Raw genomic sequence first — 26,305 nt, 5'->3', positions numbered from 1 at the left:
ATCAACCTCCTCTGTTCTCTCGAAGGTGAGAGTTCTGTCGCTGTCTATGCATCTGGAAGGCCCCTTGGACCACCCTCCTCAGGACAAAGGACCTTGCTGACCATCATCAGACTCTAGCTCCCAGCTTCTTGGTAAAAAAAAATGCTCCAGTTAAGAGGGGGATACTGTCGTGGTCCTGCAGTCTCTGTGCTGCTCACTCTGTCCCTGCCTCCTCTTCATTTTCCTTCCAGCTTCCCCTGTGTGTGTGTGTGTGTGTGTGTGTGTGTGTGGTTAACCACACTTTCTGTTGCAGAGGTGGGTCCTTGCTCCGTTTCCTGCTTCTGCTGTCAGCACACCTGGCGATGACAAACTTACCTGTTGGAAATGATCTGAGCTACTTGCTATTTAAGCTGATGGAATTCCCTCATTCAACGCCTAATCGTTTATCATTTAAGTATTGCATGCTCTGGCTTTAAATGAATGTAAACAGTGTGTGAACAATAACGTGTTCTTTAGTACCCTGTTGGAGAGACGAGAGTTTTCTTATTGATTGTAATTGTGTCAGTTTGTACAGCTAAAATTTCACTCAGCAGTGTTTTTTTTTTATTTTTTATTTGAGCTCTTATTGTTTTTTTTGGACTGGATAAGCCTTTGATGAATAAATAAATAAAGTTTGGTGTATTATCATGAAAGTCTTTTGTACATTGTATGGAGGACATTTAAGAATGACCTGTGTTCTGCAGCTTGTCTTAAACTGTTTGAGATGATTTGAGCTTTGTGACGTGGCACCGGCAGTATAATGTAAAGATCAGTACACTGTGGGCATAAAGAAATGAATATTGTTAGTAACAATACTCAGCTAGGCTGTGATGTTTAAAAGATAGTCAGTTGGTAATAAGGGGCCCGAAGTGTTCCAAAAAACAACTGCATTAACAATAAGTTGCATGTGTAACAGTGCATTATATTTTAAACTCTGATTGTGTTATAAACACAAACACATATAAATGACCAGAATTTCTGCAGCCGTTTCACTAATGATCTTTCATTTCACAAACAAAATAAAAAACAATGCAAACTGTAAATAAATACTATTTATTGAAAATATTGCATGTCGTCAATCAAAAACAAAGACTTGTTTTCGTTTTATCAACAACATAAACGTGAGCTTGACCACTCAGACTTCAGCCCTCATCAAAATTGGAATGAAAATCAAGTACAAGTCTCCTTCCAGTTTCGTTTGAGGTCTGATTAATTAGCAGATAATTAATTCCAATGTCAGGGAAGGCGATTGCTAGCATTTGTTTACGCATGCATACTTAAAAACTCAATAAAAGCACAGCCTGTTTTTGAAAGGTCCATTGCACTCTGCTGAGCTTTATTATTACACTGAAAAACAAACAAACAAAAGAAGTAAAACATCAATGTCCTCAACACCTGGGATTACACTGCTCTGCACTGAAATATCCCACACACTTACTGTATCTTGGTCCAATGTGTTGTATGTAGTAACACTCGTGGTGAAAGTGAGTCAGTGAAAGCAGAAAAAAGGGTTTAAAGTTTAAACAAAAGTCATAGTAGATGCATTAAAAATAACTGGCATTTGATACGCACTGATTTTACTCCAAATACATGTGGCACGTAGTATTGCTTTAACCCTAACTGTCACTATAATGCCATGTTTTTAACAAATTCATGTTCTATCTGGTAAAATGAGTGATTATATCTGCAATCTTATTTGCAGGTCAACTGCAAAATGCATGCAAGTAATGATGCATTTGTATGTACAACTAAAGTGTTACTTTGTAGTTTTGAGAAAAATTTAGATATATTTATGAATTAAAGGTATATATGCATTAGTGTAGTGCACAAAAGTTCAAAGACTTTAAAGATGAACAGGCCGATACAGCTGCATAAATTTTGAGCCAACAGCATGCATCAGGAGTCTGCCACGATTCGCTGATTATCAACAGACAGGAATGCCCTTAAAATTCATTATCTTTATTTTGCTTTATCCACTTTTTATTCCTGATTCATATCTTTCACATTTGTGTATTAATTGTTGACTGATTTAAAAATAAATGCTTAGTGTCTGCTTGTCAGCCAGTCGATAGGTAGCCCCTTAACTGGCTCAGAATTTACTTTCACCACTGAGTGCAACTGACAGCATGGCTTCTGTTTGAGAAACGTGAATGGCACAAAGAAGAATTTAACAGTATTTTCATACATAATTCTTCATTGCTTGCATTGAACAAGCTTCCCGTTAAACTATTTTTTTAATACTCAGATCGACCCATGTCCGGCCTCTCTCCACCTGTGGTCCAGCACTCAAATGAGCTGCTGGCACTTTCAGCCTCATCAGATACCGAGTTTGTTGGCTTGCGTCAGCACCACCTTGAGTACAGGCATGAACGCTGAAGTCTCGCTGAAGTTGCTGTTGCTCACTATGTGGGTGTGGATGTTGAGGCCCTCTGTGTAGGATCGGGACTCTATGCTCCTGGCTATGTTGTGCAGTCCTCCTACAATGGCAGGGGAGAGCTGCACAGAGGAACAGCAGAGTTACGTCAGTAGAATGGCCAACTGTAGCAAATCAATGCAAAACACCAATTGGGAAACAGTCATTATAAGGCAGTTGATGGCATGAATTTTTGACTGAGACTACATTTTATAATATGTTTATTTCTTTATACATGAAACACCTCTTTTTAGAAGGAGCTTCTCATGTGAAAATCTGCTGAGTTGTTTAAACTCCGGAGGTCAAATTTCTTCATGTTTTGACTATTGGGCAAAACATCAGAATTTACTTTCACCACTAAGTGGTTCTCATTATCTTTCTAGTCTGCTTAGAGACAATGTGCACATTGTAAATTCACAGCATATCAAGGCACTTGCAGATGTGTGCATGGAGTATCACACTAACCTTATGATGACTAAATTTAAATACAGAAAATGATTTTAGGCTGTGAGAAATTTTTCACTATTTTCTTTACATTTTACAGATCAAACAACCATTTCACACTCTTGTTAAAGGCAAGATTCACTGTTGACCTCTGCAGTGGTGTGCTGGATACTCACTGTCTGCTCTCTGAGTTTGTCATAGAGTGCCTCCAAACGTTTGTTCGCGTCATCAAGCTTCCTCTTAGTTTGCTGTGAAAAGATCAAAGAACACTCAGTTACTCATCTAAGGGCTCACTTTGTTGAACTGCACTGTTAATTTCATTACATAGACTCACAGGGTCAGTAGCTACAGCCAAGCATTTCTGGATCAGCCCCTCGAATGTAGTCTTTAGGACGAGGTGCTCGTCAGGTATGGGTTTCTTCATGATCTTCTCAGCAGGGATGGACTGCAGAGGCTGAAGGGTAAAGTAAGAGGCGTGTCAACTAGTATTTACCAAAAATATAAAAATGTGAATCATTCATCATTAAAAGAATAAATTTCAAAAACTTATTCACAAAAATGATTTAATATGAAGGCAACAGGCAGAGTGTTACAGGCATCGCCCTAAAGAATGTAGCCTCATGGGCAGTGTAGTCCATGCTGCAGGGAGAATGGACTGCCATACCCGTTATGTGTCTGTGAGCGCGAGGAGGGAGAAAAAGAGTCGAAAAGTAAGAGATGTCACCCACCAGAAACGGGAGATAGAAGCATGTAAATATATAATATATGTATAGAAAGTTGACCCAGACAAGAAAGTAAAGCTAGTTTTCGGCTACGAGCCCGACACGGAGCCCGACGTATTAGCCAGAGGTCCCTTTACCTGTCTTATATACGCGCGGAAGATCGCTGAAAAAAGTGCAGCCTTACCTAATGTCCACCCTACTGTTACTCATTTTATATTAAGATTTAAAAATCTAGTTGCTATTGGTATGGCGAGTAACCTTCAGTAAAAGTAATAATTCACACAACAATAGTACATTCATGTAGTTGTAAAAAGCATGATAATATATTAAGTAATCCAAAGTATTCAGAATACGTTACTCTCATTGAGTAACGTAACGGAATACGTTACAAAATACATTTTGGGGCATGTATAATGTAATACAGTTGATTCTAAGGTATGTCTATTGGGGCAATGAAAATCTGGTAAGAAGCAGCAGTGCTAGACAATTAAAAACAAACACACAGATATATCATTTCCTCCAGACAACCATCTGCAGTATATCATATACAATCTATGGTTTAACATTTAGTTAAACCTGAGAGTTATTTACTTGGATCACATCTCCAGTGGGTGCTCCTGGTGCACCCTCCATGCTGGTCTTTGGCATTGCAGGGTTCATAGGTGGAGGGGAGAGCTGCTGCTGCTGCATGCCTGAGTAGGGGACCTGGACACCGGGTTGGCCCTGCATCATGGCCGAAGGAGCCCCAGAGGACATTGGCTGTGCCTGAGGGTCAGTGCCCAGCGGGGTCATTATGGGAGCAGTGATGGGGATAGGAGGGTTGTAGCTCTGTGGAACCTGCTGAATAGAAGTAAGCACAGTTTGTTTAAACTCTGTCATGGCTGTCTGTCTGTAACTTAAACACAGACATAGATGTAAACTTTACAGATGTGGAATTCCTTACTGTCCAGAAATCCATCTTCAATTCTCAAACTGTTCTAGTAGTTAGCTAGCCAAATGTTGTACCCACGCCATGTTTAAAGTATAATTATTTTGCAGTTGTTGCAGTTTTATAATTAGAACTGACAGCATCGGACATATTTTCATACTTTCACTGTTCTACTTGTGTAAATGCAAATACAGATCAGCACGTGTGAGCTTGTTCATCAGCAGCTAATGCTGCCTAAATGATATAAAAACTCTGCCTGTCTTATTTTGTTTTGGACAAAGCAAATTCAGCACACCAAAACATCAGTTTGTACTATTATCCATAATGAACTCTAAAGAAGCTTGGCATAAGCCAGAAAAGAGAGAGTTCAAAGGAAAAGTTGCCTCTTTTGAAATGTGTTGGCTTCATTCAAATGATTTCTTTGACAAAGACTCCTTTTCTGTTACTGACTTTACTTCAGTACTGGGTCTGTTGTCATAACAATAATTCTCCATACAAGGCCAGTCGTCATAGGTAAAATAAATAATGAATCTTATTATGTATTAACAGAAAATATAGAGCCAAACAATACAATGATAGCACATACTTCAAAATAGCTAATTGTCAAAGATCTTTTATGTGTTAAAACATATATATACACACACACACACACACACACACACACACACACACACACACACACACACACACACACATATATATATACATAACTTGAGTTACCTCAAAATGTTTCATATTACCATAAAAACTAAAACTGCCTCAGTTTTCAGCTTGCATTGCGTTTTTTCAATTTTCACTCTATATTTCAGATAATGGTACCTTTGTCCAGAGGAACAACGACAGGCAAAATGTTCACATTATTTAGGCAGAATCAGGTATAAACAGACCACAAAACGGCATTTCTCATCCAACAATTTCAATAACTACAAATAAATCAATTTACCTCCTCAAACTGCCTGTCGAACAGCAGCAACAGAGTAATATAAATGTGTCTTAATTCTAAAATGTGTCACTCAAACTCTGATTAATGAAACCTACCTTCTTTTTAGGGGCTCGGGTCAGGGCTGGAGGATCATTCCAGCCGTTCTGAGGCCCTATAATGGAAAACAAATCTGTCTCATGTTTTGAATTTTTATTACAAGTCCCCCTATTAGCATTTATAAGAAGTTTAAAAAATATAACCACATTAATTGGTTATTGATAACAGACTATGATATATCTCTAAGGAGCTATAAACATTTTTTTAGTTCTTTATTAATGCGCAGCATTTATCATTAATTCTTTTTTTCAGCAATGAAAACAATCACTTATCACTGCTTTACGGTGCCATTCCTTAAATGTTTAAACAGCTGCCACCTATTATGACATTGTTCAATAAAATTTAACTTTTATCATTTAAAAGTGACATTATTTTGTGTTACATACCATGAATTAAACTGCTTATAAATGCTAAACAGGTGCAAAAACACACTGTTAACCAAACTTTGATTTGTATAATCATTAGATTCTGTTATGTTTAAAAGAGTGAGTATTCACTGTGGTTTTCATTAATTATTGTGAATGTTAAAGATGATTGCATCGTATCAAAAAAAATGTTGTGCAAATTTCTTCCAGAATAGATGGATTTTATTACACGTGTGATTGTAAGCAGGTCACAATTATACCCGTGATTTTCTCATACTCTGTGGAGCCATGCAAACTGTAAAAAGTATGATTACCTGGCAGTGTCCATAACAACTCTGTCATCTGAGCATTTAGCATTTCTCTCAGCTTCAGTTGGAAATGTTTTCAGCCATAGGACAACACTGATTTTTACACAGTTTAAACTGTATGATTACTATTATCTATGGGGAAAAAAAGTAGTCTGGTTTGTTTACGTGTTCATAGTTGGTGAATTCTCCCAACAAATCAGAAAAGGACAGTCTCGATTATCACTGTCTTGCTGAAAACCTGTGACATTGTTGCTTTTTGCAGTCTTTTAGAGCAGGACACTATTGATTCACACTTGAACTGCTGTCTGAATAAAATATCATCTGGTTGTGCTATGTCACCGGAATAAGTATAGGCGTAATATTAGCTTAATGCAGAAAGCATATTCAATTTCCATTGTAGTACTATTTAATTGATTTTTGTGCATACCTTCCTGCCATATATACTAAGATGACACAGGTAAATAGAAGCAAATTGAAAATCATTGCTAAATATGAAACCTACCCATAATTGTATGGGACATGTAAGTATTGTAAGATTTACATTTACAACATAAACATCTGCCATTTAGGGTTTAAAGTTACTGTCTATGTGGATAATACATTCTGAGTGCTTTTATTGTGAGAAATGACCTTCAGACACCCAATATGTTCCCTTTTTGTAAACAGTAACAGAAAACATATTTACTATTGTATAACCAGTGCACCATTTAAATGCAAATTGCTTTGATAATTAAGATTTAATTTAATAGTGACCAGAAAAAGTCTGTTATTATTCACATTATAGCAGGTAAGATGTAATAACCTGCACTGCAGGTTAACACTAATGAAATGAATTCATTTAGTAACTAGATATGATATTAACTGTTAGTGTAGGTAAACAAAGGAAACTGGAATCCTACTAGTTTTAAAGGCTGAGAGAATTTGTAAGGAGCACAGTGACAGTGAGGGTGATTAGAGGCATGCAGACCTGTTCTCTGAGAGGCGGGGATCAGCTTGTTGTCTATCTTTGTACCTGAGACTCCACTCGGTGGAGGAGGCATGTACGACACAGGAGATCCTGGCCCGCCATGCTGGAAAGAAACTCCAGAGGACGGAGGAGTGGAGTAGGAAGAAGAGCTAGGAAAGAAAAGAGGCTGGGAAGGAGGAGAGGAGGACAGGCACTGGTTGATGGGAGGCTGTCCAGGATAGACTGAAGATATTGGCTGAGACTGGACGGGCTGTGTGTACTCAGAAAGAAAGCCAGGGGGCTGAGGAGGGGAGGATGGCTCTACTGAAGGAGGTGGATGAGGAGGAACAGAGGAGTACTGAAGAGGCTGAAAGAGAGGCATGCCACCAGCTCCATGCTGGTACTGGTTGACCTGGGGGTAAGCTGGGAGTCACACAGAGGATGTTCTGTTAGTGAAAAAACTGTTGCATGTTAAACCAAGTGCACCATGCAACAGGATGGTTACAGTGCAGAGCATGCTGAAGTACTCAATGTTTTGACAAAGAGATATACAAACTGAACATTCTCACTTCCTGTTAGTAACTAAGATTAAGTATGACAGCACAGAAGAGATCCGACATTAGCGTTAAACAGCAAAATACTTGTTAGTGTTTCAAAGAATACACAAATAGATTAACTGGTGGAATCCTGTCTCCTTTATACAACATTTAGATACTGTTGATTCATTTCCCCATACATTACTGCAGCCTGAAGGAGGAGCGCATGCTCCACCTAACCTCGTTCACAAGTACAGTGCTTCAACACCAGTTTTTTTTTCTTGTAAGTGCAGCTTTAAAATATGCCAAAAATGATCAAACCTGCACAGCTCAAACTTGTGTGTTCATTATGTTGGTCTGATTTGGTTCAATGAAATTAGCTCAGTGTGCATCATCAATGAATAATAGCTTCTGTAGCCAGAAATCACAGAAAGGAGACAATAAAAGCAACTTTTATATAATCATCACGTTTTGAAGTTTTCCTCATGGTTTCAGTAACCCAGAGATAACTGTCTGTACACTGATGATTACACTGCAGGCCGGAACTGCAGATAGATGACTCGGGGCTTATAAAGATAAATAGTAATTAGATTTCTAGTATCTGTAGTTGAAAACGGGTATTACATTGAGCCCATTTGATGAACTTTTATCAACAAATATAATTTCGTAGCCCATGATCATCTAACTGGATCATATTGTAGGAATATTCCTGTTTGTTAGGTCAAAAAAAAAAAAAACTTGAATAAAACTGTATCAAATGTGTTTGAAATGTGCAAGCTGGTAAACTGTTTCTTACTGAAACCACCAAATGAAGCACAAACTGTGCATTGTATTGTCAAGGGTATGTGTGTGTATTAATGTAGTAATACAGAAAAAAATATATATATACATATTGATAAATTTGGGCCTAATGTGCAAGACAAGGTTGTTCTACTAAAATGAAATCTATTTTTTTCGTAAGCCAATGCCCCTCATGATAGACAGCTAAGTTCTGGAAGTGAAAACACTTACGCTGGTACTGATGAGAATACATGTAGGCAGGAGGGGAGGAGACTGGAGGAGCTGCAGCCGTGCCTGAGGCTGGAATCCCGTACATCGGGTTTGAAGGCTCCACCTGAAAAAGCAGGGACAACAAATCTGAACTCTTCCTCCTCTGTCCACTGAGAATCAACACTGTGCTCTACAAAAGCAAGTTATGTAGTGATTATAATAAAGCTTAGTTTTGCTAGAGGGCAGAATAGTCTTATGTTAAAAGAACTTTCACAGATAAAAGTGATGCAATAACCGCACTTCAGTGAAGCTTAATTTGTGCAGAAGGGCATGCATTTTGTTTTAAACCATGAAGAGTAAGCTATAAATCATGCAGTGATTCACATTAATTATGAGGCGGCAGCAGAAACAGATTGAATGAAGCTTTTGAATGCACTGTAGCCACGGAAGTACTAACAGGAAGTTCAGTGATGGTAGCTAGCAATGAGGGTTGGAAGCCATGGGAAGGTTTGGGATGTGGACCTTTGGCCTGCTCAGTGAAGCTTTTTAAATTGCAAAAAGAAGTGTGTGTCAAGGTTGAATGGGCGGTAATGCTCAGTATACCTTCTGGTCAGAGGCGCTGCCTACTTGAAGAGGAGGAGGGACATTGGGGAGGGCTGTGGGAGTTTGGTTACTCCAGGAGGTGACAGTGGAGGCTGCCCTCATCTGAAGCACACAGAAACACACGGCACATACCAATGATGGCCGCAGCATGGGAGGGGAGCACACACCAAACAACGCCACAATGCACAAACATTGGACGGGTGGACATAAGAGAGGACTTTATACGAGCCAAGGTTCAAATTACAAGAACACAACATCCTGAAAGAAAGTTTAGACACAGTAACAAAATTGCCCAGATGCTGATAAAAGTACCCACAGCTTGTCATTTAAACCCTGGCAAGAATGGACTGGCAAATGATGAAATGACTACAACACATCAGGAAATTAAAATGAGCACTTTGTCAGGTAGTTAGTAAGTGTGGAGATGTCAAATTTAGAGGAAGAACAGGAAATAGACCAGTCTGCCCTCAGGTCTGATATAAACTTAAAGCAAGATTCAACATGAACACATCAAAGAACAGATTAATCCACACACATGAACTGGAATTGTAAATTAAGGCTAAGAGAGAGAGATCTTCTCATTTCCTAGATTTAAAGACAGACATTGTTGAATAAACAAAACTCCCAAGAAAAGAAACTATGTTAACTATATTCTATGAAATTGTATTATATTGTATGAAAATGGTTATACATCTGTTTTCATTAATGTGGGAAAATGTGGCGATCACTTACTTGCAGTATCTCTTTTTTAAATCCAATTTTTTATTACAGTGTAGTTAAGACTGTGTATGTTTATGCTGGATTTCAGAATCTTATTCTTGGGTAGTTTATACATTTGTATAAAAAATTTGTCAATAAAATCATAACAAATGCAAATCAGAGTAAATGATAGAGAGATAAGAACCAAGAAAATCAGATCTGTGTGTAAACACTGTTATGAGATGTAGTGGCAGCTCTGCGGAACATACTGGCTGGTAATACTGTGGCTGTGCTGGGGCGGAGGCGGATGTAGGCATGGGGACTGGTGCTGCTGGGGTGGGCTGAGGCACCATGGTGGGATGGACCTGGGTGTAAGGATGCCGAAGCTGAGCCCGAGGGGCAGGCAGCTGAGATGGAGCTCTCTGGGTTTGCACTGAAGCTCCAGGAGCCGACGCCTGCTGCCCAAGAGCCCGAGTGAGACGGTCACGAAGCTGCTGAATGGCAACCTGAATGGAGCAAAAGACCTGGTTAGAGCCTGTCATTCTTGATCAGGAAAGCTACATTGCATATTAAATGATAATAAATGATTTCAAAAAACACCAGTAACAGCAATACTTCTCAACTGATCACTTCATTTTTTTTTCCTTCTGTAGTTTCCAATAACTGAGCACAATAAAAAGTGTGCATGCCATCAAAAAAATACTGGAATAAAATGGTTTTTACTGTTTGTATGTTTGGTACCTCTGTTATTATTTAAGAAAAAAAAATAAGATGGCCTGTATTTATATAGCGCTTTACTAGTCCCTAAGGACCCCAAAGCGCTTTACATATCCAGTCATTCACCCATTCACACACTGGTGATGGCAAGCTATGTTGTAGCCACAGCCACCCTGGGCCCTCTGACCACCACCAGTAGGCAACAGGTGAAGTGTCTCATCCAAGGACACAACGACCGAGACTGTCCAAGCTGGGGCTCGAACCGGCAACCTTCCGATTACAAGGCGAACTCCCAGCTCTTGAGCCACGATCGCCCCATGCGGTTAGATTAAGAATTATGAAACTAAACAGACTGAAAAACATTATACATTTTTATTGCTTTGCACACAGACAAATTAAATAACTCCATTTGTTATTTAAGTAAAAAAGAAATGAGCTTAGTAAGGTTTTTCGCTTAAGTCCCTCTATTTGACCATGTCTGTCTGGGGTCTGATGGTCCAAACCTGTGATGTCAAACTCATTTCACATTGTGGGTCTCATAGAGCCCCCTTTAACCTTAAATGAACCAAACCTGTCAATGTAAAGAGGTTTAACAACACATTGAATCCCTCAGATGTCTTAATATAAGAACTGACAAAAAAAATATATAAACTGACTATATAAAAATCTAAATTTCTATTGTTGAACGTGAAAAAGGTCATTTACTGTCATTTAAATGTCTGGATGTTTGCATGGAGAAGAACTTTATTAATGTAAAACTGTTAGAGTCCTGTTAACAGCAACACTAACAAGCTTGGTGAGCAAGCAGCATTTCAACCTGTACAGGTGCACTGCACAGACAGACATGTAATCCTAAGTAAGAACAGCACTAAAATGGTGGAGCAGTCCAGTTCAGTGATGCTTCGTTTAAACTGATGCTTTTAATTAATACCATAGACTCTGTTCATGGTCATGAAAACAAACTTATAACCAGTAACAATGAAAAACAGCAGGGATGATTAGGCCGAGTGTATTCATGGAAATTTATATCTCATTAAGGACAAATACTCCCAAATATTAAAATATTAAAAAAACACACACACACACACTTTTCAGAGAGCAGGTGCAACAAACAGCAGCTGTGTACATACCTGGTTGCTGTTGTCAGGCAGATAGGTGATGGCAGTGGCCAAACTGCCCTGGGAGGCCAGCAGGTTGGCATACTGGCTCATCTTCTCAGCTAGCAGGATGCCGATAGCAGCGGGGCCAGAGCGCTGGGTCTGCTCTACTGCACGCCGCAGCACCACCACTTTCTCCACCAGGTCCTGAGGCACAGAGGCACAATATATGAGCACGACAACGTCATTAATTAAATATGTCAATGGTCACTTCGAGAAATATTGGCTTATTGCCAACTATAAACAGTTCATAATCCACAAGCTCCCTGTTTACTTAACCAGCAACTTTATCTACTTCAATTTGGCTTCATGTTTAGGACGTGCTTTCTATTTTTGTCTCCAGAAAACTGTCTCTTTAGCTGCTAAACACTTCACAGTCTTCACCAGCCAGTTGCTACTTGTGTCTGTGTGCTCTTTGGTGCTGGAATGGTAGCATATAGTTTTGTCCTGGAATGGAAATGCAGGGACACTGCAGGGTTAGGTGAAGATTTTCCTCAGAATTTCTTTGCAATGACTTATCACTTGAGCCATTACTAATACAAAAAATATTGGTTAACACAGATTTAAAGTAAAATGAATATTTTTGTTCATAATATAACGCAAAATGACGAAATGAAAGGTAGTGACTGTCCTAAGCTCAAAATAGGATTGTTTTGGTTCATTCCCACTGTAAAAGCTCTAATAAGCCACTGTTTAATTCCTGCTAATCAACAAAGAGTAGAAAGACAGCTGGAGAGAGCTAGTGAACATAGAGGAGTGTTTAGCAGCTAAAAAGCCAGACATATTCCTGGAAGAAACAAAACTGAAAGATAAAAGACAAATTTGTTCAATCAAAGGAAAAGCATTAATAAGCTTGTTTCTGCCACCTACAAAGCAGCTAAACATGTGCCACTACACATTTAAAAAACAAAACATGAGCAGCAGAGCTTCTATACCTGCAGTGAGAGAGGAAAGTGTCCGTTCTGCACTCTGGTCCAGCAAGAGACAAGTTTCTCCACATTGCCAGCACAGATGTAGCACAAACAGGCTTGGGATTGTAGGTTAGCATCTTCTGATGCCTCCAGTCTGTCCCCGAGAAGGTCTTAAAAAATTGAAAATCAGGATGGACTGAATGTAAGTAAAGAAAATAGATTTATTTATATAGAATTTACAAAATGCCTGGATAGAGAAGAAAATCTAAATACTAAATTCAAACAGTAAGTCTTCACCTTAAAAAAGGTGATCGACCCCCTGATATCCAACAACAAAATACATGTGAACTAACCGCAGAGGGAAGAGAACTCCTCAGGCTGAGCGTAGGTCATGACGGCTGCCAGAGCCTCCTTCCAGTTCTGAAGGTCACACGTCTTCAGGATGTCGTGCCAGTCTTTCATTACCACTGCATTGATCAGCTGCAGGACAAATACACAATTACAACACCAGTAACACGTTCTTAATCAAAAAACACTCAAGGAAGTTTCCCCCAGTTGTCACCTTGGTTATCTTGCTGTGTGATTTTGTAAAATACTTCTTCTGGGTTTTTTCTAAAAGTTCTGGCCCTCCAGCAATGGCCAATATGATGCTGTCCGCCAATCGGTTGTCATGGAGACAAAGCTCCACAGCTCCCTCAAAGTCTCCAGTCAGCAGAGCTTGTGTGATGAGCCCATCCACATCTGGCAAGAAATAAAAAACCCCATTATGTTTAGGAAAAAACCCAGTGGCAGGTGTGAGCTTCATAAGTGTGACATCTTCATGTCCAACAAACAAAGCCCTCCTCGAATGGCTTCTGTCTTTACTGGTGTGAGACCTTCAACCAATTTATAATCATATAACAGCTGTCTGCTTTAAATGTATGTCTGAGCTTTTCTTTTATAAAGAGCTGCTTTTTCTTCCTCTACTGAAAGAAAAGTAAATCCTCAAAAGCAGCAGACTTAGCTGTTAAAAGTTCAGACATCTCTAACTAGATTCATTTAATACTGAAGAAAATACTAGCAATAATGAGTCAGAAGAGTATAAGTTTCCACTTAAATCCACCTCCTAGTGGATTTCTTTTTCAACTCTCTGGTGCCTTGCTATACACACCTTTGGATTTATCCTGCCACATATCCATACCCGTTACAATTTGATGATGGTTAAAATCCCAGGGCAAACAACAAATTACTGAGTTAATGTGTTGAAACACTGATAGTGCTGTTACCTTGACTAATGCTGAGATTGACCCCTCCTGCTGGTGTTGGAGCTGGAGCTCGGACCTCAATAGGGGCTAATGTCTCAGCAGGAATGGGCTCCTCATCAACTGATGCTGTCATCTCCTGTAACAACAGAAACATGTAATGATGCTTCAATCTTTTCTCCAGCCTTCAAGTGTTCCAGGATACTAAAGATTTTCTAACATAATGAAAGGCCCTGAGGCTAAACTTAGTAACAGTACAGTTTCATAATCATAATTTAGCAGGTTACCATGCCAACACTTGCTCACTAGCATTATAAAGTGCAGCTGAGACTCACTGAAATGTCCTTAGTTTTGTAAATTTCAGAAATGTAAGATTATGCAAAGTCATGGGATCAACAACTTCATGACAGGCCACCCCAAAGATGCTGAGATATTTCATTTAAAACAACAACTGCCAGTCTCATGATAACTTTAGTGAGCCCTCCACCTTCCTGGCACAGTGGATACCTGTGCCAAATTTTTGCTATTTCAATCAAGTAAATGTTGCCATAGCAACAAGGGTATACGTACCAAACTTTATAACAATTCATAGTTTTTTCTGAGATATTTCAGTTTGGACTAACCCCTTGAGCATGCCTAAAACCAACCCAGAATCCATCTATTCCTGCATGAAGAGTCAAACAGTGTTAGTAATCAGATTACATGGTTCATTAATTATAAAAAAAATATGCACACCCAGACAGGTGTTTTCAGCTTTCCGTAGTGTTCAATCAGTTTCCAATAGGTTGTTTTAATATTTGGTGACAGCTCCACATTACAGCCAAAATGATTTTGGAGTATTTTTTGTTCATTGAGTTTTCTCTATTATAAATTTAAACAATGTATTATCTTAATCACATTTTATTACTAATTCATGGACAGCTGTGGAAATAATGCTGTATTGATTCTCCTCAAATTATCTGAAGTTCATTACTGAAAACAGCTAAAAAATTTGCACTCCTGTAACTTTGCTGCTCAGCTCTTTTTAATGGGGAAACAAAGGTGTACCTGATCTAAGGGGATCTCTTCCTCCTCTTCCTCCTCATTCTCATTCTCATCCACCTCCAACTCTGGGAGAACCTGATCCAAATTTGCATATGGCTCACTGCGAAGAGCATCTTCTGGATCTGCCGCTGGTGCTGCTGTATCCTCATCCTCTGCTTCAGGAGTGGAATTGAGATCAAGCATGGCTGCAGGCTGAAGGTTTACAGCAGCAATCATGTCAAATGCTGCCTCTGGAGTGTCAGCAGGCGGCATGAAGCTGAGGTCTGCTAATGGCTGCAGCGTGGCTGGAGCGGGCACATCCACCTGAACAGAAGAGGCGGAGATGGATTCAGAGTCAACTGCATAATATGATCTGCCACATCAGGCTGAGGCTGGGATGTGTGCATCACCAGAAACAGTATGGATTCAGCTTACTGGGGCAGTCAGGTCAGGCATATATTATTTAATTGGTTTCAGCTAAAAAAAAAAAAAAAAAGTGGATTTAAATCAACATTTAGGGAAATGTGAATTTCAAACTGGGATCAGAACCTAAGTCAGACCAATATTATTTTCCATATGTCAGAGAATGAAGACAAAAGCAAAATCACTAGATTTAGCACTGGAGTAAAGCTCCTATTTGAGGTCACTGGTGGAAGCAGATGCATAAACACTGCAATACATTTATACAGAAAGTGAGCAGTGCATACAAGCGCGTGTGACAGAGTGCTTTCCTAAAGTGTGCGGCACTGCAGACTCAAGAATTTCCACTTTTTTGCTGTGATTGTGACTTTCAAATGTCGAGCTTCCTCTGAGTAATGTCAAAAAGCGAAGTTGAGTTTATAGCATTGAAACACGACTTTGTTGCTTACAACACTTCCCATATTGCAAAACATAAGACAGAGACAAACATCTTTTCCGCCGTGAACTGAGGCTTTGACAAGCTGTAATTACTGCCAGCAGCAATCAGTCAGACTTTTTTATTCTTCTGTCAGTGAACAAATGCGAACAGATCAGAACAGGCTGAGTTGAATGGAGACCAATGTGGGGTGAAATATGGACTGCATAGCATAGCAGTGTCGTGAAAATACACGTGAGGAGCAAATAAAAAGTTTACATCAATGTAAAATTTTGCTCATTTAAGAAATGGTCTTGGAATGGAAAGACAAACATTTCAAGACCATAGGAAGTTTTTTAGAAGGTAACAGCTACATCCTTTTAAAGAGGCAGGCTGACCCTTGTAGCAGCTTTTCATTATGTTTAATGTTGCATGTAGTGTTGCATTTGTGTGCACCTGATAAATGTGAGCGTGATGGGATACGGTCTTTCAGTTCAGTTTTTGGAGTCCAACAAAACCTGAAGGAAATGTTACATTATTGAGCTGCTAAGTCTTCCTGCTATGAAAGTGGTGACACTGTGTGTGTAGTCCTTGTCTGGAAACCTGAACAGCGGTTTAGTGATACATTTTCCAGTATAAAACTGCTACTATTCATCATTAGACTGCAAACATTATGTTTAATGATTTTTTTACAAATTGTTATTAACTTCACCGATTGAGATATAATTTTGCTGCTTTACCCACAGAATGAAATGTCAGATGAGCCAGAATCATGTCAATAATGTTTTGATATCCATATTTCTTTCTTGCTACTAGGAAAAGCCTGGAAAGGTTTCATTCCAAAGTTGAAAAAGTAGGAGTTCTTGTTGGATTAGGGTTCGACTTTTTTGAGTTGCTTTTGTTTGTGAGGATTGAGGGGAAAAAATATCTTTCAGTTTAACTTTTTGGTGATTTCCTGCCTATTTGGAGCAAACAGATGAGATATAATTGTAAAGGCCAGGATGTCCTATTTCAAGCACACTGGGACTTAAGTCAAAAGATATAGACCAAAAACAAATGTCCATTACAGAGGACATAAATGAATAGGCTGAGTCTCAGGAGAGACTTAAAAATTACAAATCTCCATGACGCTTGTTTAAATAAGAAAATCTGATGTGGCAAGCCAATAGTCCTTTTCCAGCAATTTTACACCAAAGGAAAACTTCAAACCTGGACTGCTCAGAAAGCACAGCTCAGAAAGCACAGACATAAAAATATCTGAAGGAGGATGCTAGCTGACTAGTTAGTGTGTTTCCCACTACTTTCCTGTGCATGCAGTACTGTGCAAAAGTCTCTCATTGGCTCTCCAATGAGTGGCCTTGAGAAGTACTTCTCCCGGCTTCTCTATGTCTTTGGACATTGGCTGCTTTTTCACACATTATCAGTCCTTGTACCAGAAAAACTTTTTGCTTCCTTTTCATTCAGGGTGTTGTCTACATGCATATGCACTTTGTTACTAGCAGCCCATCACAAAAACATATCATTTGTTCCCATTTCATATTTAAGTTAAATCTATGAAAAATGTCAAAGATATTACAGTTTGACAAGAATAAAACAGTATTTTTTACACAGGTTGTGTGTAGTGTATCCTTTAAAAGACTGAGGAAACTGAAGAGTGGAGGACAAAAGAAGAAGATCTAAAAAAACTAATAAGAATTAGAAATAAATCCAGCAAAGACCTGATACAGGTCCTGAGAGACACATCTGGCCCTTCAGTTAATCCGTCTACTGTTTGACAAAGCTTCATCAGAAAGGCGGGGAAACAGGGAGAAAAGGCTGAGGTATGCCAAATTACACAAGAACTGAATTTAAAATCTTTGGCTCACATCATTATCAATTTGTACAGAGGAGGTTAGGAGAGAGTGTCTACAGCCCTTTGTAAAACATGGAGGAGGATATGTTATGGTTTAGACCTGCATTTCACTGAGTGGTGCTGGGGATTTTGTCAAAACTGATGGAATTATGAACACAGAAAAGTACTATCAGATTCTGATTCACAATGCAATACCACCTGGAAAGCATCTGATTTGCACCAGCTTTAGTTTTCACCATAACAATGATCCCAAACACACTGCCAGTGCAGTAAAAGCAAACCTGGATAGAAAAACACTATCAGTATCAGTGTTGTTTGGCATTCCTAGAACCTAGATCTCAACATTATTGGCGGAGTGTGGGATCATCTTAACTAAGAACAGAAAAAAACTACTAAGAGCAGTTAAAGAAATGACAAGAAAGCTTGCTAACAAACTTCAGGCTATGTTAAAGGATAAAGGTGATCACACTAAGTATTGACTGTCACATTCATCTTTATTCACTTTTAAAGGACACACATCAGAGTGGCATCCTTTATCTCTGATACCCCATAAAGAGATTTAATGCTGAGATACTCCTTTAAAATTCACAATATAAGATTAGCTGCTTTGACAAGCTTACCTTCAGGGGATTGGCAGACTGCTCCTCTAGTGCTGCTGAAATCTGACAACAAATGGATAAATTAATCACAAGTTCAACTGAAAAACATGCGTAGCATCATATTTCACATGCAGATGAACAGATAACATGTCGCACCTTTAAAGCCAGCTCCTCTTTGTTGTACCCCAGAAGTTCCAGGTACTTGCTACGGATGTCACTTTCAAAATTAACCTTAAAACACATAACATCCACATTAGCATTATCCACACAAATTTCAGCAAAAACATTATTGATTAAAAATTGTGTTTTTTAATGCTTCCTCATACCTTAAGGAAAGACCAAACAGTTTTTTCAAACTCATTTTCAGCCACGTCGATCTTTTCCTGGCAGAAGTCCACGAAGTTACCTGAACTCAGAGTGGCCTGCAGCTGGTCGGAGCGCTTCAGAAAAGCTGTTTCTGTAACAACCTGGCTCATGTGCACAACGTGAGAAGTGGGCTGCTGAGGCTGCTGGGGGTTTGGTTTTGTATTCTCCAAAGATATCAGCTTCCCACCAAACTAAAAGGAAACAAATCAAAAAAGATTTCAAGTGTGCTTAAAAAAAGAAAAGCAGTCTCACCGTACTTTTGATCAAAGCTTAAAGAAACAGAACTCACTGCAAACGAGGCTCCCACAGGTCGGCGAATCCACTTGGGTGGCTTCTTCAGGGGGTTGACTGCAGCTGGAGTAGCTGGAGTCTGAGGCAGCTGCAGGGGAGGCAATGTTTGCCCTGTCCCAAATGGATCCATGTTCCCAAACGAGTTGCTAATCTGTAAGAAACACACAGAGTCGAGGTAGACAAATTAATATGAACAAAAATAAATAATTCACAGCTCTGAAAAAAGAGAGAAAGGATAAGTGTGGTTAATTTCAAGCTGACATTAAACTGAAAGTTTGCTCTGGACTATTTAAAATCCCCCTGGTGGTGTACAAAGGCAAAGCTGCTATAAAAAACTGTGTCATTTTCCAAATATTCAGGGACCCAACTGTAAGTCTAATATAAATGATGCTACTCTTATAGTTGTTTTAAATGTTTAAATGTTGTTTTTAAAACAATACTTTAACAGTCGTCGGTTTAGCTCAGTCTGGGAGCTTTTGAGTCTGACTTGCAGCCTTTTGCTACGTGTCTTCCCCACTCTCCCTCCCTCTCGGCTTCCCTGTCTATCTTCACTATTCACTCCCAGCCCACTGTCCTTTCAGTGGGCTGGTTTCAGTCAAATGTACTGTTTATAAGATTGGGGAAACCTGCAGTCAGCTGAGACTGAAGAAGTCACTTGGATGAGTGACGAAACGTTTCTCCCACTGAAAACGCTACGTCCAGATGAACAGAATCAACTTTTGGAGATATCTTCACTACTGCTATCCAATAAAGGCGAAATGCCAAAAAAAACCCAAACAATACTTTTATTTCAGGAGACTTAATCTTACCTGGTCAGCGTGCCTCTGGCTCTGTGCCTGGCTGCTCCCTCCCATGATGGAGTAGATGTCGATGTGTCCGTCGAAGCCCGCGGCTGACAACACAGCGGGGTTTCTGGGACACCACTGGATGTCAAAACACCACTGGCTGCTGGTGGGCAACTCGTACAGAACCTGAGGATTCAAGAAAATGACTTTCCAACCTCAGTGGCAATCATGAAATGATAACTGTCAGTTCACAAACATACACACACACACACAGAATTTTCACCTCTGCTGTGTTTGGATTCCAGCACAAAATCCTGCTATCCTTCCCACAGCTCAGAAGCAGCTCAGGATCTGCTAAGCTCCAGGCAATGGCCAGGATACCCCTGTCAAATGAACCGTCAGATGAAAAAGAGCACAGTTACAATCTTTTATTCCACATTATCAACACTATTTAAAGGTCTAATGGTTCTAATGGTACAGCTGAGCACTGCAGGTTTTCGCAAACATAGCTCAGACAGGAGGAAACTGTATTTTATGGACTAGTCGGCAGCAGTTTAACAATGATGCTACATTGAGTATTCCAGCAGCAAGAAAGAGTAAGTGGGCTCAAGTGTTTGCTATATCTTAGAATTATATTAGCTTATGGATCAAAGGAATATGATATATCGGGCTCTGGATACGCAGATAAAGCTTGTTATAAAGATACATTTAGTCTGCTTTGGTCTTTAGGGAGACTTGTTATCAGTAAGAAAAAGTATAAAACAGATTAGATTTAGACTGATTTATCAGTGCTTACCTTGAGTGATGCTCTAGAATCTTGAGAGGAGAGGTAGCAAATCGTAAGTCCCACATCTGGATGACGGGCATCCTGTCGTCCTCCGAAGCCAAGACCAGCTGAGTGGCCACCTCTGGGTTCCAAGCCAAGCCAGAACAATGCATCTGGAAAGAAACACGCAACAGTGATCTTAGACTGTTTAAGTTGAGTAGACAGAGCCAAAGGACTGGGAGAAAATGCAGCATGTTGAGGGTTTCTCTGACAACGTACTCTGTTGCTGTGGTCGCTAACTTTGATAATGAGGTCATTTTTGCGGAGGTCCCACACTGAAGCTCGACCCCCCGGGCTGGCTGAGGCCAAGATGTGTTGGACCTGTTTGTTCCAAGCCACACAGCTGATGTCTTCCATTGGCTTTAAGAGAAAAACATAAACCATTCATATGGACTGTTCATTCATTAGTGTCATATACAAATGTTAATTAGATACATGAATTGAGAAAAACTGTGCCCAACATAAAACTGACACTTAAAATATTTGAAAGATGATGATATAATAGCAGAGTAATACCAAAAAAGCACTAAATGGTACATTTAAGTATACGAAATGTACAAATGACAGTGGAAAGGTACTGTGTAGTCCTTACAACAAAAAAGCATCCAAATTAATGCTGATTCTAGTTATGGATTTATCACTAACTGTAGTAATTCTCCCAAAATGTTCAGCCTCACATTTAGTATAGTGAAAATTAACCATGGCATGTTGTAAACAAACTGACATTTAAAGAGTTAAAGTTCTGAAAAGGAAAACATTTTAGTCATATTTGATCATTAGAAGACCGACATTGGTTAAAAATGCAACTGGGTGAAAATGGAAAATGCCATTAGTAGATATTTATTTTGTTGTTATGTAATGGCCCTTTTCCACTAATACTTACTCGGCTCAACTCAGTTTTGGTTGTTTTCTAAAACAACTGAGCACCACGGTGTTGGTTTTTCTGTAGCCATTTCCCTTGTTAGAAGGTTTTAAAAAATGGCAGTTTTGATTGTTGTGAAGGAGTCATTCTTATGACTCATCGAGTGATGCCCCTGACTGGCCAATCAGTGGCGTGCAATCTGTTGACGTTACACTTTCGGACTGATTCAGATCGCTTCAGACCCCGGCCGAGTAGGTGCTAAAAAAGCACTTAGTAAGAGATACTACCACCTATCAAAAAACCCTAAAAACCAAGTTCAGCTGAGCCGAGTCAAGCTGAGTAAGTTCTAGACTAAAAGGGCTAAAATTCTTCATACTTGTGTTTTAGGTCCTGGTGTCATTGGAGAGCCAAAGTTATTCATGTCCCAGATATAGATTTCAGACTCATTTCCACCTGATGCAACAAGGTTTGTCTGCAGGAAAAAAGGACACAAAACACCAAATGAGTCACTGCCTTGAGTTTAAACCCAGCTTCAAGCTGAAATCCTTTGCACAAGGTGAAAAGCACCATACTTGGAAAGGGTTGACATCCAGAGCTCTCACTGGCCCTGTATGCTTGTCGCTCTCAACGATGATGGCGTCGCTCTCTCCGCTCATTATCTTTGCAGTGTCGTACAGGATAACATTGCCATTCTCCCCACCTGCGATGAGAACACCAGAGGGATGACCCTGGGAGTCCATACCATATGGACCCCACGCCAACTTGTGGTATCTGTGAGGAGGAAGAAGAAGAAGAAGCCCTGATTAACAGCAGGACGAAAAATAGAAAATCAGTAATATTACTGTGGAGAGTTCTTTATTCTACCTGTGACTGGAGGAGAGGCTGCCACATGATTTCATATCCAGAGATGGCTCAGCCAAATCCAGCTCAAAAAACTCCAAGGAGGCATTGGTACTGAAGGAGGCATCCAGCTGCTGAGCTGATGTTCCTGCAGGAATACAGGTATCAAACATCAACAATTAATAAAGCAACAGAAACTCTATATGCAGCTATGTTTATAGATTAAGCCATTTTTCCAACGCATAATCCAAACAATTTACAATCTTTGGTTTGCTGTAAAAATCTGCATTTTTTCTTGTCCTACATTGAAATTAGAAGAATATCACATAAAAATAAAAACAATAAAGCCTTTAAGTCCCATTTTTTATTAAGAATTGTTATGGATATTTGTCACTGCTTTCTGATCTTCAACAATAGCTGCACCACTGGATGAATATATCCACTATCACTCAATATTTGTGAAGGGGATTGTTATTGTGATCATTTAGCATTCTTCCTCTTTTTACTTCCCTAATAATGAACTCACAAAGCACAGAACTGAACAAGCCTGTTGGATGAGAGATGAAACATCTTCACAAAACTTTAAGTGCAGTTGTCTTGTTTTTTCAAACTCTTATACTATGTAGAAAGGTTTTTTGCAGTAGTGAGGAAATCTCCATTCCTGTGTCTCATAGCTTTCTGAGAACCCATGCTTAGGTAAGCAAGTTAGCTTTTCACTTGTTTTTTATTTTTTTGTTTTCTTGTTTATTTTTCGACCGTTCATTTTCATCTGTAGGGGAATATTCTAACAAATGGATTCTAAAGTCAAAATGTATGTAAGAAATTAGATGTGAAAGGTAACAGAAACTATGCTTGTTCAGCATGTAGATAAAATTCAGCCTAACTGTAACACTAATACTAAGTGGTTTACCAGAGACGTGCTGGCTTTTACCAGATTTATTTGTAGCGATTGAGGCGTTCCTAATCTCACTGTGTACTTAAGGTCACTAAACAAGCCGATTCCTTGCCATCTGAATCAGACTTTCAGAAGTGGACTTTGTGGTATGTTTTCGAAAATTGTCCTGCTGCATAACCCGGTTGATAAGGGCCAGGTAGGTTTGGATAATGTTTTTGTATCATTTAAAAACTGCATTTTGTATTTACTTGAGTTATCTTTATCTAATATTAAAACCTGTTTGATGATCTGAAACATCATCAAGTGTGAAAAATAATATGCAAACAAGGAAACAAAACAAGCTGTTAAGATAAATGCTCTATTTATATCATCAGTCCAGAGCATTTTATCCCTCATACAACTGATTCTTGGGGATGTGCAGCATCATTTATTTGGCAAATTTTGCCTTTCTAGTATCCATCCATTCTTAAACTGTGATATTACATATCTGCATGGTACTGCTCATTATTTGAGGAAAAAAAACCTTCCAGCTATTTCTGCAAAAATAAGTTAAATAAATTCTTTTAAAAGTGTATTTTACTAATAAGAATAGCTCATATGATCAATTACTATCTAATACATTTACTATATCATGTCAAATATGTAAAACAGGGATTAAACAACAGTATGATGGCTAAAATTGAAACAGAAGAAAACCCAGCTGAAATGGGACAGAACATTTTCTGTTGGTGTACATTCAAAAAAAACCTGACGAGAGCTGCGGAGCATTTTAAAGACTATGGAAATGGATGGTGAGAGACTGTATTAGTTCATGTGCCTTACAGTCCTGACAACAGAAAATGTGGTAGCATCACATTAAGTGTAAATTACAGATAAAATACTCTATTCATTAACACCAACTACAGTTTGTACAGTCACACCATAACAACTCTGTCTCCAGAGGTGCGGAGTTGATTTATCATTCATTCTTATTTAGTGAATATGGGTTAAAAGTTCACTGATAGCACCCACTTTTACAAATATTTGCCCTGGCCTCCTGCTATTTTCATAATAAGGACAACTTCATAGAGAATTCTGAAAGCCTGCATCGTCTTCACATGATTAAATGTCCCACATGCTTGCAGCCCTAAATATACAACACTAAACATGTCATTTTCCACTTAAAGAGGCTGTGAAAATGGCTGAAGTAACTGACATAAATGATGTAATTTCATGTCAAAGTGACAGACGGCAGCAGATGCACGCCTGTACTGATGCTCTCTGCATGCTCATACCTGTTGCCAGGTAGATGGGGTGGTGCTGTGCAGGACTCCAGCTCTGGATGGCTGTGCGGTTGATCACTTTAAGTTTCATCCTTGAGAAATAAGGGCATAGTTTGAACGACTGTGCAGTGATTATTACAATTTATTTATGACACTTTTCTCTCACTTTAGCGTTCAGAATAACCAGATATTGAATCCTTTCATGTAGTTTCGTTTCTATGACAATAAAAAAGAGCTTAAACGATCAGTTTCAAATGAAGTGGCTAAATACAATGCTTTTTAATGGTAGCTTTATAAAGGTTAACATGTGCAGTTTTTTCTTAGCGTTTCCCCAAGGTATGATCACTTTAGAGGTTCCAGCTTTAGAGGTTCCAGCTGAATCTTACTGAATTGTTTATTTGAGTTATAGCATCGTTTACCACATTGTAAACACTGTTAAGTGTTCATTAGACACTTATGACAGGCTGGATATATAAGCAGAAATCTGCTGTGGAAACAAAAATCAATATTGATAACTTTTTATGTGTTGACTTTTCTATCAGTTCAACCACAACACAACATCTTCATGGAGTTGCATTTATTGCAGGACTGCTATGGATTATTTTCCGTTAGGTGTGCTAACAATATCAAAGAATTTTAATACCATATTAATAACGACTTTCAAAAGTGTGAATCTGTCTCTTTTACATCGAGGGGAGCGGACCGCTTAATAAACAAGTAGTTACAGTTTTACACACGCTTTCCCATTCATCTTGCTGCTGTAATAAATACACTAGTTACAGAGTAACAAAGGCCTGCTCTGACTGGCACTAATTATCACACGCTTTGTGTAGCTCGTGGCTGTGTCGGGAAAGGACATCAGAAATGCTACATTTAGCTTTAAAAGAAGTTTTGCAGTCGTTTGGTTAAAATTACAAAATAAAAGTCCTTGCTAGCAGCAAGCTAACAGCTGGTGGACCAATTAAAAGCCACACAGCCGTGTCGTTTATGAGCCTCGAATAATACGAGAAATGCGCGTAAATTTATTGTCACTTCTTGTACATGTTTACTACGACATGGTTCAGCTTGGACTAATGCAGCTGCAATGAGATATTGTGTTTAGAAGCCTGCTAGCTACCTGCAGGGACATATGAGAGAAGAAACAGTTACACACTCACACAAACCCGCACACAGATCTTATTACTTCACTAAAGCAGCTTACCTTCTCTTCTTCTCTTCTTTTCACATGAACGCACACATTAAAAAAAGAGTAGGCAAACACTAACTGTCTCCGCCCGTACAGGTTCCCCTTTCGATTCTGCTCAGGGATTTACAGCTGTAGAAACAGAAGAAGAGGCTACCGGGTCCCGGCTGCGGACTCGAGACAGATTTCCACGTCCCCACTGGTCTCCATCAACGTGGCACTAAGCAACAGCCTCCTCCTACCACGAAGAAGAACGACTTCCGGGGGAGCTTCTCCCTGTTTGCTAACTTATGCTAATGTTAAGATTTTTATAATAAACGCTAAAAATATTAGTAATAACTATTTTATGTGAGCATTTATCATTTTAAAGTGTTTCTTTATTAAGGAGTAGGAATAGTAACGAACCGGTCTTTATATCATTTAAAGTATTTCAGCATTTCATTTACAGTAATATGCAAAAATCTTTAGCCACCCCTCATTCATTTATATTTTGCTCCCAGTGACTCGAGCTGTAGTTTTCTCGGCATTCTTGCTGTTCTTTTAGGGTTTTATTTTTTCAGTCACATTCAGTTCTTGTACGGCACCATTTTGAAAGGAGTGATTCCTTTTTGTTTGTTTAAGCCACTTGACACTCATAAAAAGGGCACCT

The 26,305-nt window shown here is 39.1% G+C and overlaps 1 protein-coding gene across 5 annotated transcripts; it reads right to left on the bottom strand.

The window, feature by feature from the left end:
- Positions 1 to 1,145: 1,145 nt before the first annotated feature.
- sec31a (SEC31 homolog A, COPII coat complex component) lies at positions 1,146 to 25,865 on the bottom strand. 5 transcript variants are annotated; one of them, XM_085360015.1, is made up of 28 exons: positions 25,675 to 25,865; positions 24,486 to 24,565; positions 22,341 to 22,464; positions 22,049 to 22,247; positions 21,853 to 21,948; positions 20,834 to 20,974; positions 20,585 to 20,727; positions 20,072 to 20,171; positions 19,813 to 19,974; positions 19,002 to 19,154; positions 18,673 to 18,903; positions 18,503 to 18,577; positions 18,368 to 18,409; positions 15,085 to 15,384; positions 14,062 to 14,176; positions 13,359 to 13,537; positions 13,150 to 13,276; positions 12,821 to 12,966; positions 11,859 to 12,032; positions 10,281 to 10,517; positions 9,313 to 9,414; positions 8,731 to 8,833; positions 7,205 to 7,606; positions 5,564 to 5,619; positions 4,189 to 4,437; positions 3,210 to 3,329; positions 3,052 to 3,123; positions 1,146 to 2,514 (listed from the first exon to the last, which is right to left on the bottom strand). In XM_085360015.1, exons 2-28 carry the CDS (start codon positions 24,562 to 24,564, stop codon positions 2,335 to 2,337), a joined length of 4,107 nt encoding a protein of 1,368 aa, XP_085216141.1. In that variant the 5' UTR covers position 24,565; positions 25,675 to 25,865; the 3' UTR covers positions 1,146 to 2,334. The 5 variants fall into 5 exon arrangements, with proteins under 5 accessions (XP_085216141.1, XP_085216137.1, XP_085216138.1 ...); XM_085360011.1 differs by having other exon boundaries at positions 7,250 to 7,606; XM_085360012.1 differs by having other exon boundaries at positions 4,189 to 4,434; positions 7,250 to 7,606.
- Between the last annotated feature and the right edge of the window lie 440 nt (positions 25,866 to 26,305).

The sequence above is a fragment of the Diplotaxodon limnothrissa genome, linkage group LG7, assembly GCF_057381915.1.
Source record: "Diplotaxodon limnothrissa isolate DT_005_m linkage group LG7, D_limnothrissa_male_GT1.1, whole genome shotgun sequence".
Classification (NCBI taxonomy): Eukaryota; Metazoa; Chordata; class Actinopteri; order Cichliformes; family Cichlidae; genus Diplotaxodon; species Diplotaxodon limnothrissa.
Note: the sequence above shows the minus strand (reverse complement) of the source record. Positions and strands in the feature narration are given on the sequence as shown.